The 11462-nt window shown below is 40.5% G+C and overlaps 1 protein-coding gene across 1 annotated transcript; it reads right to left on the reverse strand.

Moving 5' to 3' along the window:
• Positions 1–6478: 6478 nt before the first annotated feature.
• Positions 6479–7801, reverse strand: LOC138868259 (uncharacterized). Its single transcript, XM_070145797.1, has 4 exons — positions 7747–7801; positions 7011–7384; positions 6786–6956; positions 6479–6694 (listed from the first exon to the last, which is right to left on the reverse strand). The coding sequence occupies exons 1-4, from the start codon at positions 7799–7801 to the stop codon at positions 6479–6481; spliced, it is 816 nt and encodes a 271-aa protein (XP_070001898.1).
• Between the last annotated feature and the right edge of the window lie 3661 nt (positions 7802–11462).

Genomic DNA, 11462 nt, shown 5'->3' on the forward strand with positions numbered 1-11462 from the left:
TTTTAGCATTTTGGGCCATAAAACTGAAATTCTACTCGATTCACATATTTTCGTGTGCTATTGCCCACGCCATCTGCATGGGTCCGGGCGACCGGACATGATTCGCCTAAAATTTTGCTTGCCCATTAAAAATGACCTAAGGAACAATATTCAACACCTTGCCACGACCGTTTTGATTTTTTATTTTTGGTGTTTTAGGACCATAAAATAGGAATTCAACTTGATTCTTAGATTTTTGTGTGCTATAGCACACGCCATCTGCATGGGTTTAGGCGACCGAACCCGAATGCCAAAAAAATTACCGACCTATCAAAAATGACTTAAGGAAAATAGTGATCACCTCGCCATGACCGTTCCTTATTTTATGGCATGCTAGGGCCATAATACTGGAATTTCGCTCTATTCCCAAATTTTCGTGTGCTATAGCCCACGACATCTGCATTGGTCCGGGCCACCAGAACCGAATCGTCTAAAATTGGGAAGGCCCATTAATAACTACCTAAGGAACAATTGTTATCGCCTCGCCATAACCGTTCCTTATTTTTTGGCATTTTATGGTTATAAAACTGGAATTTCTCCCGATTCTCATATTTCGTGTGCTATAGCCCACGCCTTGTGCATGGACCCGGGCCACTGTACCTAAATCACCTAAAATTTTGTCGGCCCATTAAAAATATCTTAAGGAACGATAGTCACCACCTCCCCATGACTGTTATTCATTTTTTGGCATTTTAGGGCCATAAACTGGAATTTTGCCCGATTTCCAAATTTTGTGTGCTATAGCCCACACCTTCTGCATTGGGCCCGACCCACCAAACCTGTATTGCCTAAAACTTTTCTGGCCCATAAAAAACGTTGTAAGGAATAATAGTCACCATTCTTCCATGGCCGTCATTCGTTTTTTTGGTGTTTTAAGGCCATAAAGCTGGAATTCCATCTGATACCCAGATTTTCGTGTGCTATAGCCCACGCCTTCTGTATGAGCATGGTCCACCAGACCCAGATCGCCTAAAATTCCTTTTGTCCCATCAAAAACATCCTAAGAAAAAATCATCACCGCCTCGCCATGATCGTTACTCTTATTTTAGTATTTTACGGCCATAAAACTAGAATTTCGTCCGTTTTCCAAATTTTCGCATGCTATAACCCACGCCTTCTGTATGGGTCTGGACTACCAGACTAGGATCACATAAAATTTTTCCGGCCCATCAAAAATGTCATAAGGAACAATAGTCACGCCTCGCCATGACCGTTACTCGATTTTTGGCGTTTTAGGGCCATAAAACTAGAATTCCGCCTGATTCCTAAATTTTCGTGTGCTATAGCCCATACCATCCATATGGGTCCGGTCGACCGGACACGAATTGCCTAAAATTTTCTGACCCATCAAAAACGACCTAGGGAACCATAGTCATTGCCTTGCCATGATTGTTCCTCATTTTTTGGTATTTTAGTGACATAAAATTGGAATTTGCCTGATTCCTAAATTTTTGTATGCTATTAGCCCACACAATCGTCATGGGTCCGGGCAACTGGACCGAAATCGTCTAAATTTTTTCCAGCCTATCAAAAATAACCTAAGGAAAAATAGTCATTATCTTGCCATGATTGTTCCCATTTTTGACGTTTTAGGGCCATAAAACTGGAAGTCCGCCTGATTCCCACATTTTTGTTTGCTATAGCCCATGCCATATCCATGGGTAGGGCGATCGGGCTTGAATCTCTTAAAATTTTTCCGGTTTATCACAAACAACCTAAGGAACAATAGTCATCGCCTCGCTATGACCGCTCCTCGTTTTGCTTTTTAGGGTTATAAAACTAAAATTTCACCCATTTCCCAGATTTTCATGTGCCTAGCCCACGCCTCTGCATGGGTCTGGGCGATTGGACCCTAATAACCTAAATTTTTCCGGCCTATAAAAAACGACCTAAGGAACAATAGTCATGGCCTCACCATGACCGTTCCACATTTTTTGATATTTTAGTGTCATAAATTTGGAATTCCGCTCGATTCCCAGATTTTTGTTTGTTATAGCTCACTCCATTTGCTTGGGCCCGGGCGACCAGACACGAATTGCCTTAAATTTTCTCGGGCCATCAAAAATGACCTAAGAAACAATTTTCATCGTTTTTCCATGACCATTACTGTTTTTTTTTGGAATTTTAGGGCCACAAAACTAGAATTTAGCCTGATTCCCAAATCGTGTGCTATATAGCCCACGCCTTCTATATGGTCCCGGACCACCGGACCTGGATCACCTAAAATTTTTCCAGCCATCAAAAAATCCTAAGGAACAATAGTCATCGGCTCGCCTTGACCGTTACTCATTTTTTAGTGTTTTAGGACTATAAACTAGAATTTTGCCCGATTCCCAGATTTGTGTGCTACATAGCCGACACTTTCTACATGGGTCCAGACCACCGGACTCGGATTGCATAAAATTTTGCCGCCCCATCAAATACGTTCTAAGGAATAATAGTCACCGCCTCTCCATGGCTGTTACTCGATTTTTGGCGTTTTAGGACGATAAAAGTAGAATTCTGCCTGATTTCTAAATTTTTGTGTGTTACAGCCCACACCTTCTACATGGGCCTAGGCCACCGGACCTAGATCGGCTAAAATTTTTCCGTCCTATCAAAAATGTCCTGAGGAACAATAGTCACCGTCTCGCCATGACCATTACTCGTTTTTTTGGGGTTTAGGGCCATTAACTAGAATTTCGACAGATGTCAAGATTTTCGTGTGTTATAGCCCATGCCTTCTGAATGGGCCCGAACCACCTAACCCAGATCGCCTAATATTCCTTCCGGCCTATCAAATACATCCAAAGGAAAGATAGTCACCGCCTTGCCATGATATTTACTCATTTTTGGCATCTTAAGGCCATAAAACCAGAATTTCCCCCGATTTTTAAATTTTCGTGTGCTATATCCCGCACCTTTTGTCATGGGCTCCAACCACCAGAACTGGATTGCCTAAAATTTTTCCGGCCCATGAAAAATATTATAAGGAACAATAGTCACTGCCTTTCCATGATCGTTACTCGATCTTTTGGTGTTTTAGGGCCATAAAACTGAAATTTCATCCGATTCCTAGATTTTCTTGTACAATAACCCATGCCTTCTACATGGCCCAAAGGCACCGGACCCGGATCGCCTAAAATTTTAACGACCCATAAAAAATGTCTTAAGGAACAATAGTCACTACTTCGCCATGATTGTTACTCCTTTTTAGCATTTTAAGGCCATAAAACTGGAATTCTGCCAAATTCTCAGAATTTCGTGTGTTATGGCCCATGCCTTCTGCATGGGCTCGGGCCAACGGACTTGAATCGCCTAAAATTATTCTGCCCACCAAAAATGTCCTAGAGATTAATAGTCACCGCCTCGCCATGACTGTTACTCATTTTTTGGTGTTTTAGGACCAAAAAATTGGAATTCCACCCGGTTCCTATATTTTCGTATGCTATAATCCATACCTTCTGCATGAGCCCAGGCCACTGGACCCGGATCACCTAAATTTTGCCGACCCATCAAAAACATCCAAAGGAAACTTTGTCACCACCTAGCCAGGACCGTTACTCGTTTTTAGCATTATAAGTCCATAAAATTGGAATTTCGCCCGATTCCCAGATTTTTGTATGCTATAGCCCACGCCTTTTGAATGGGACCCTGATCGCCTAAAATTTATTTGGCTAATCAAAAACGTCCTAAGGAATAACAGTCATGTCTCACCATAACCGTTACTCGTTTATAGGCTGTTAGGGCCATAAAACTAGAATTCCGCTCGATTCCCATATTTTTGTGTGCTATAGCCCACGCTTTCTGCAAGGGCTAAGGCCACCAGATCCGGATTGCCTAAAATATCAAAAATATCCTAAGGAACAATTGTCACCACGTCGCCATGATCATTACTCATTTTTTTGTGTTTTAGGGTCATAAAATTGGAATTTCGCCCAATTCCCAATTTTTTTGTAACTAACTAAATTTTATTAATCACCAAAGAAATATTTACATTCCCATAGCTAAGCTACCACAGCTAGATATCTCGTTAAGAGACTACAGGATGCTACACAACCATTCTCAACTAAGTTCTAACAACTATCTACTAAAGTAATGCCAGAAAGACAAGACAACCTATTCAAACTAGAGACTATGCAGATAGGTTCTAGATCCAGGTAGCACTCGTGCGCTGCATATATAAGAAACCTCCTTCGCAATAATTCCCAATTGTCTACTTCTTTGTTCAAAGACTTTGAGGTTCCTTTCAATCCAAATCTGATACACAACTTCTGCAAATACCATCTTGAATACTTGTGGCTGCTGAGATTTGCCTTTAGAACATGTGATGATCCACTTGTTATGTTGCTGCCAGTCTCTGGTTCTAGGTCTCTGAAGTTGCATTTATTGAAGTAGTTTGTTCCAAACACTTTTATTATACTCACATTTCATAAATAAGTGTTCTCTATTTTCCTCCTGCCTTTGACAAAGTACACATTGTATATCCACATTGAGTCCCCATTTACACAACCTATCAGAAGTTAATAGCTTTCAATGCATCATGAGCCACACTGAGAATTTAGCTTTTGGTCGCGTTGCATTGCTAAACAATAAGCTTTTCCATTCCACTCGACTATAATCACCAAGCAGAGTCAAGTATATTTGCTTGATTAAACTTTTCTTGTGTGACTGCATATACTGTTGATTCTCTAGAACTTTCTTGGCCTCAAACACTTTCCTGACCATCCAACAAACTTGCTATAGTGTTGTCCAATTGGTGAACTTCTGACCCTTGATATAGTATGTGTGAATCCATCGAATCCATAATTTATCCTGCTTATGTGCCAAGTCCCAGCAAGTTTTGGCTATTGCTGCACATTTCCAAATCCTTAGGTTGGTGATATTGAGTCCACTTCCAGCCTTGGGCAGACACATTCTATCTCATGCAACCAAAGTTTTTTTTTTGTGATTACATTACCACCTGACCAGATATATGATCTGCATATTCCTTAAATCAACTTAACCACCTTGGTGGGTATCACAAACAGCTAAGCCCAGAAAGCCTGAATTCCAAATAATACACTCTATACTAACTGTACTCTCCCTGCATAGGACAATGTCTTTGCAGTACAAGAAGTGATCCTTGCAGTCATTTTGTCTATAAGGGGTTGCCACTGCAGTATACTGAGTTTCTTTGTAGATAATGGAACTCCAAGGTACTTGAAGGGTAATTCTCCAGCTGTGAATCCTAAGTGCTGCAAAATCTGCTGCTTATGCTCTGTAGGAACTCCACCAAAGTAGATTTCACTCTTGTTCATGTTTGCCTGCAGTCCAGATACCTGAGTGAATTGTAGAAATTTATGTTGTATTGTTGTTATAAAATTGATATCACCTCTAGTAAATAGCAGTAGATCATCAGCAAAGCTAAGGTGAGTTATCCCCAGCTTAGCACATCTAGGGTCATATTTGAACTTTTTATCTTCCTTAAGACAATTAATATTTCTGCTCAGGAAATCCATTACAATTGCAAATAAGAAAGGTGATATTGGATCACCTTGTCTTAATCCTTTAGCAACATTAAAGGGAGTTGTTGGTTCCCCGTTAACAATGATAGAGTAGGTAAAAGTTTGAATACATTCCATTATCCATGAGGTAAATAACTGAGGAACCCCATCTCTTCCATGACTTGTCTTATATATGGCCATTCGATAGAATCATATGCTTTCTAAAGGTCTATCTTGATCATGCATCGGGGTGAGATATGTTTTCTAGAGTAGACCTTTACTAGTTCATGAGCTAGGATTATATTGTCTGCAATTCTTTTCCCTGGAATGAATCCAGACTGAGCTTCATTGATAACAGTGGGAATGACAACTTGTAGTAGTGGAGCTGCCAGAACCTTAGAGATGATTTTGTATGGCACAGTGCAATAGGTAATTGGTCGAAACTTCTTTACAGTTTCAGGCCTGATAGTCTTGGGCACTAATGTGATGGCAGTGCAATAGATAGCTCTGTATATCCGGCTTGTAGAAAAGAAATCTAACACAACTTCTATGACTTCCTCTTTGATAACAGGCCATGCCTTCTTGAAAAAATATGCATTGTAGCCATCTATTCCTGGTGCTTTATCTTCTCTAATGGAGCATAGTCCTTCATAGATCTCTTCCTCAGTTACATCTCTACAAAGTTCCATTCTCTGTTGTTGTGAAAGACTTGGTCCCTTTTGTATTACCAACTTGTCTATTTCAGGTAGTGAGTGGGCAGCCGTCCACATCAGTGATTTATAGAACTCAACAAACTCCACTTTAATAGCTTCCGGATCAGTTAATCTACAACCTGCAAGTGAATGTAGTTTCTGGATCTGCTTCCTATGGACCCTTTCCTTTATCACAACTGTAAAATACCTTGTATTAGAGTCACCTAATTTTATCCATTTAGATCTAGTTTTTTGTCTTAAGGCTCTGTCTTCTAGCATATCTCATTTTTCTAGGCTTTGGATAAGATTATTCTCCTTCTCAGTCAGATCATTAGTACAACTAGCATTAATGCTCTTTTGAACTATAAGAAGCTCATTCCTAGCTGTATCAATCTTCTGTCTAATGAATTTAAACTCTTCAATATTAAATTTCTTGAGTAATGGTCTGAGTTTCTTCAATTTCACCCAGATGTCTTGCATTGTCCACCTGTACACTCTCTGATTCCAAACTTGTTGTACAATACTTAGGAAGGTTTTATGTTCAACCCACAGATTGAAGAATTTAAAGGAAATTTTCTTTCTAGTCTACTGTGAGATTCAAACTCATAGGAGCATGATCAGATATGAAAGGAACATCATATACAGTAGTGATGTGTCCCCATTGCATCATCCATTTATAGTTGCCAAATATTCTATCAATTCTGCTCCAGATTCTATCCATTCCATCTTGTTTGCTAGAGCAAGTGTAGTAATCTCCTTCCTATGCCAATTCATTAATACCTAAATCTTGAACACACTTTGTGAAGTCATGAACCTCAGCAAGGTTTACTGGATTTCCATTGATCATGTCTTGAAGCTGCAATATAGATTTGAAATCTCCTCCAAGGATCCATTGTTTTTTGACCCCATGTCCAATCTCAATTAGGTTATCCCATAATTGTTTCCTCTGTTGAATAGTGTTGTATCCATAGACCACTGTAAGTAGACATTCCTGATCTCCTATTATTCCATTAACTAGGCAATGAACAACTTGTACTTCTGCTCTAATTAGAGTAACTTTATAATATCTGGTATCCCATATTAGCCAAATTCTCCCATTAGTTGCACATATGTAATTGTGCAAAATTTCCCAGTCAGGGGAAATATGGGAGCACACTTTCTTCATATTATGTTCCTTAACTCGAGTTTCTATGATACCGACAAACTTTATGTGTTTAGCTTTTAGATAGTTCTTTAGCTCTTTCTGTTTGTACCACTTATTGATGCCCCTGACATTCCATATTAGCCAAGTCATAGAGTCTTGTGAGTGCCCCCACCTTTGTCATGATGTAGAGAGGAGCTCACACTAGTACTCGTAGACCCTTTATGGAGGCTATTCCTATTTATAGGAGATGATAGTAAAGGAAAATTTCTAAGTTCATCACTGGGCTTTCCACCCCTTTGCCTTTACCTCCTGATCTCATTATTGTAGCCTCATGTCTAGTAATCTCATGAATCTTTCTAGTCTTCTATGACAAGTTAGCTTCCTGAGTCACTACTGCTAAGCTAACCTGTTCTTGTTGTTGTGCTGTGTATGTTTGTGGCTGATTCACTTTTCAACCCCATTGCTCTTTTATATCTCTATTCATATGTTACTTTATTTTGTTCTCTTCTTCGTTTTGGCTGCTTATTCTGCTGCATTTTAGGCCCTTACTGAGCAGGGCATATGTGTCCAATCTTCTGGCATTTGTCATAATAGTTAGGCTTCCACTCATACACCAACTACTATTGGAATTTTCTACCTCTAGGATCCATAGCAACTATCTCATTAGGCAGGGTCTTTGTTACATTGACTTCTATCAGCATCCAAGCATAGGAGATTCTTATTTGCTTGGTAGTGCATTCATCTACAAACAAAGGTTTTCTAGTTGTACTGGTGATCTTACTTAGAGATTCACTACCCCAACAACTCATAGGTAGTTTAGAGAGTGTAACCCATAAAGGGATCTCAGCTAGGAATTCCTGGCTTAAATCAAAATCAGGTGTCCATGGCTTTAGAATTATTGGTCTATTGTTGATGGTGTGCGACCCATAATAGAACACTTTGTGCATATACACCATTGATTGGAACTTAATCACATAATAACCTTCATCATGTAAAAACAAGTCAAGTAATATTTAGCCAATGCTGTGCAATATATCTCTTCATTGCATTATAACCAAGATTGTCCCCAATTATATACGTAATCATCGTCGCACTACATTTCTCCTCTTCTTCCACCACATCCTGAAGTTCTAGTTGCACTACTGGTTGCCCATCAACAATTTGAGGAGGTATGCATCGAAGTGTCATGCCATGTGTAGCTGCTCTATTCTGCTGAAACATTTCACCCAGGTTTTAGGCCCTTCTCTGCTATGCAATGGTATTACTGCTGGAATTGTTTGTTCATGGAATTTTGCAGTAGCAATGTTTGGTATAGTGGCTTCAATTATATCTGTAGTATTAGCATGCTCCTTAGGGATTTCAGTACCAATTTTACGATCTGTGGTCTCATTTCTATTTTATTTAGCTCCTTTTAATTTTCCTCTTTCTTTGCTAAATTACCGTCATTAGTACTCTGTTTAGGGTTAGCCATGTCTACCGTTCCATTGACTTTCTACCCAGATCTAATTACCACAACATTGCCAGTTTTCCCTATTGTCTCCACTGCACTAAGGTTCAATTCCTGCTTGCTCCAGTAGCAATTGAAGATGATCCTTCTTCACTCGCAATTATCTCCGTCATTTGGTGCTCTGGTGGTATCGTTTCTTTTGCTTGGGGTGGAATTGACTTCCTATGTTGAGAACTAGTACTTACTGAGCTTCCGAAAGCAATAATAGGTGATTTCTTTGGCCTTCCTCGTCCGCGACCTCGGCCTCTCCCCATGGCAGCTGCGACCAGCGTACATTAGCTAATGTGCGTTGAAAGCATGAGAGTAAAGCTGTGCTAAAGTGATAAACTCCAGTTATATGATCTACTCGAAGTGTCTTGTTGATGTGTTTTCTGGCCTTCTGGGTTCAGTCAATGTGAGTATTATATACATACTTCACTCAGATGTGGGAAAACTACAGATTCCAATATTTTCATGTGCTATAGCCCACTCCTTCTTCATGGGCCCAGGCCACCAAGCATGGATCGCCTAAACTTTTTTCGGCCTATCTAAAAATCCTAATGAACAATAGTCACAGCCTCGCCATAAACATTACTCATTTTTTCAAGTTTTAGGGCCATAAAACAGGAATTCCGCTTGATTCCCAGATTTCATGTTCTATAGCCCACGCCTTCTTTATGGGTCTGGGTCACCAGAACCGGATCGCCTCAGAATTTTTCGGCCCTTCGAAAACATCCTAAGGAACTATAGTAACTACCTCGCCATGACGGTTACTCGTTTTTTGGCATCTTAGGGCTATAAAAATAGAATATGTCTGATTCCCAGATTTTCGTGTGCTATAGACCACACCTTCTGTATGGGCTAGGCCAGCGGACTTGAAAATGCCTAAAATTTTGCCGCCCCATCAAAAACATCCTAAGGAACAATAGTCACTGCCTCGCCATGGCCGTTACTCATATTTTGGCGTTTCAGTGCCATAAAACTTGAATTTCTCCCGATTCTCATATTTTTCGTGTGCTATACCCTACACCTTCTGCATGGGCTAGGGACACCTCCTAAGGAACAATAGTCACCACTTCGCCATGACCGTTACTCTTTTTTGGCATTTTAGAGTCATAAAACTAAAATTCTGCCTGATTCCCAGATTTTCTTGTGATATAGTCCACGCCTTCTGATCGCCTAATATTTTCGGTCCATCAAAAGCCTTCTAGGGAACAATAGTCACTGCCTCGCCATGACCTTTACTCGTTTTTTTAAATTGTTTTAGGGCCATATAATCAGAATTCTTCCCGATTCTTAGATTTTCGTATGCTTTAGCCCACACCTTCTGTAAGGGCTAGGGCCACCGGACCGAGATTGCCTAAAATATCAAATACTTCCTAAGGAGCAATAGTCACAACCTTGCCATAACCGTTACCCGTCTTTTGGCGTTTTAGGATCATAAAACTGAAATTCCTCCTATATCCCATGACTTCATATGCTATAGCCCACACCCTCTTCTTGGCCTTGGCCACCAGATTTGGATCGCCTAAAATATCTCCAGACCATCGAAAACATTTTAAGGAACAATAGTCACTACCTCGCCATGACCATTACTCATTTTTTTGTGCGTTAAGGCCATAAAACTGGAATTCCGTCCGATTCCCTCATTTTCGTTTGCTATATCCCACACCTTCTTCATAGGCCTAACCACTAGACCCGGATCGCCTAAAATCTTTTCAGCCTATCAAATACGCACTAAGGAACAATAGTCACAGCGTAGCCATGACCGTTACTCATTTTTAGCATTTTGGGCCATAAAGCTAGAATTCTATCTTATTTCCAGATTTCATGTGCTATATCCCACACCTTTTGCATGGGCCGGGGCCACTGGATCCAGAAATGCCTAAATTTTTTGCGGCCCATCAAAAATATCCTATGGAATAATAGTCACTGCCTCGCCATTACCGTTACTCTTTTTTTTTTTTTGTCATTTTAGGGTCATAAAACCGGAATTCCACCCGATTCTCAGATTTTCGTGTGCTATATAGCCCATGCCTTCTTCATAGGTCCGGGTCACTAGACCCGGATTGCATAAAATTTTTCAGCCTATCAAAAACATCCTAAGGAACAATAGTCGCCACCTCGCCATGACCATTACTCGATTTTTGGCATTTTAGGGCCATAAAACTAGAATTCTCCCCGATTCCCAGATTTTCGTGTGTTATAGCCCACGCCTTCTACATGGGCCCGGGCCACCGGACTCAGGTCGCCTAATATTTTGCCAGCCCATAAAAAATGTCTGAAGGAACCATATGCACTGCCTCACTATGACCGTTACTTATTTCTTGGCATTTTAAGGTCACAAAAATAGAATTCCAATCGATTCCCATATTTTTGTGTGCTATAGCCCATGCGTTCTGCATGGGCCCGGGCCACCGGACCCGGATTGCCAAATTTTTTTTTGACTCATAAAAAACGTCCTAAGGAATAATAGTCACCACCTTGCCATGACCGTTACTCATTTTTCAGTGTTTTAGGACCATAAAATTGGAATTCCGTTCGGTTCCTAGATTTTCGTGTGCTATAGTCCACGCTTTCTGTATGGACCAGGGCCACCGGACCCGGATCGCCTAACATTTTTCCGTCCCATCAAA

This window comes from Nicotiana sylvestris, chromosome 5 (genome assembly GCF_000393655.2).
Source record: "Nicotiana sylvestris chromosome 5, ASM39365v2, whole genome shotgun sequence".
Taxonomy (NCBI): domain Eukaryota; kingdom Viridiplantae; phylum Streptophyta; class Magnoliopsida; order Solanales; family Solanaceae; genus Nicotiana; species Nicotiana sylvestris.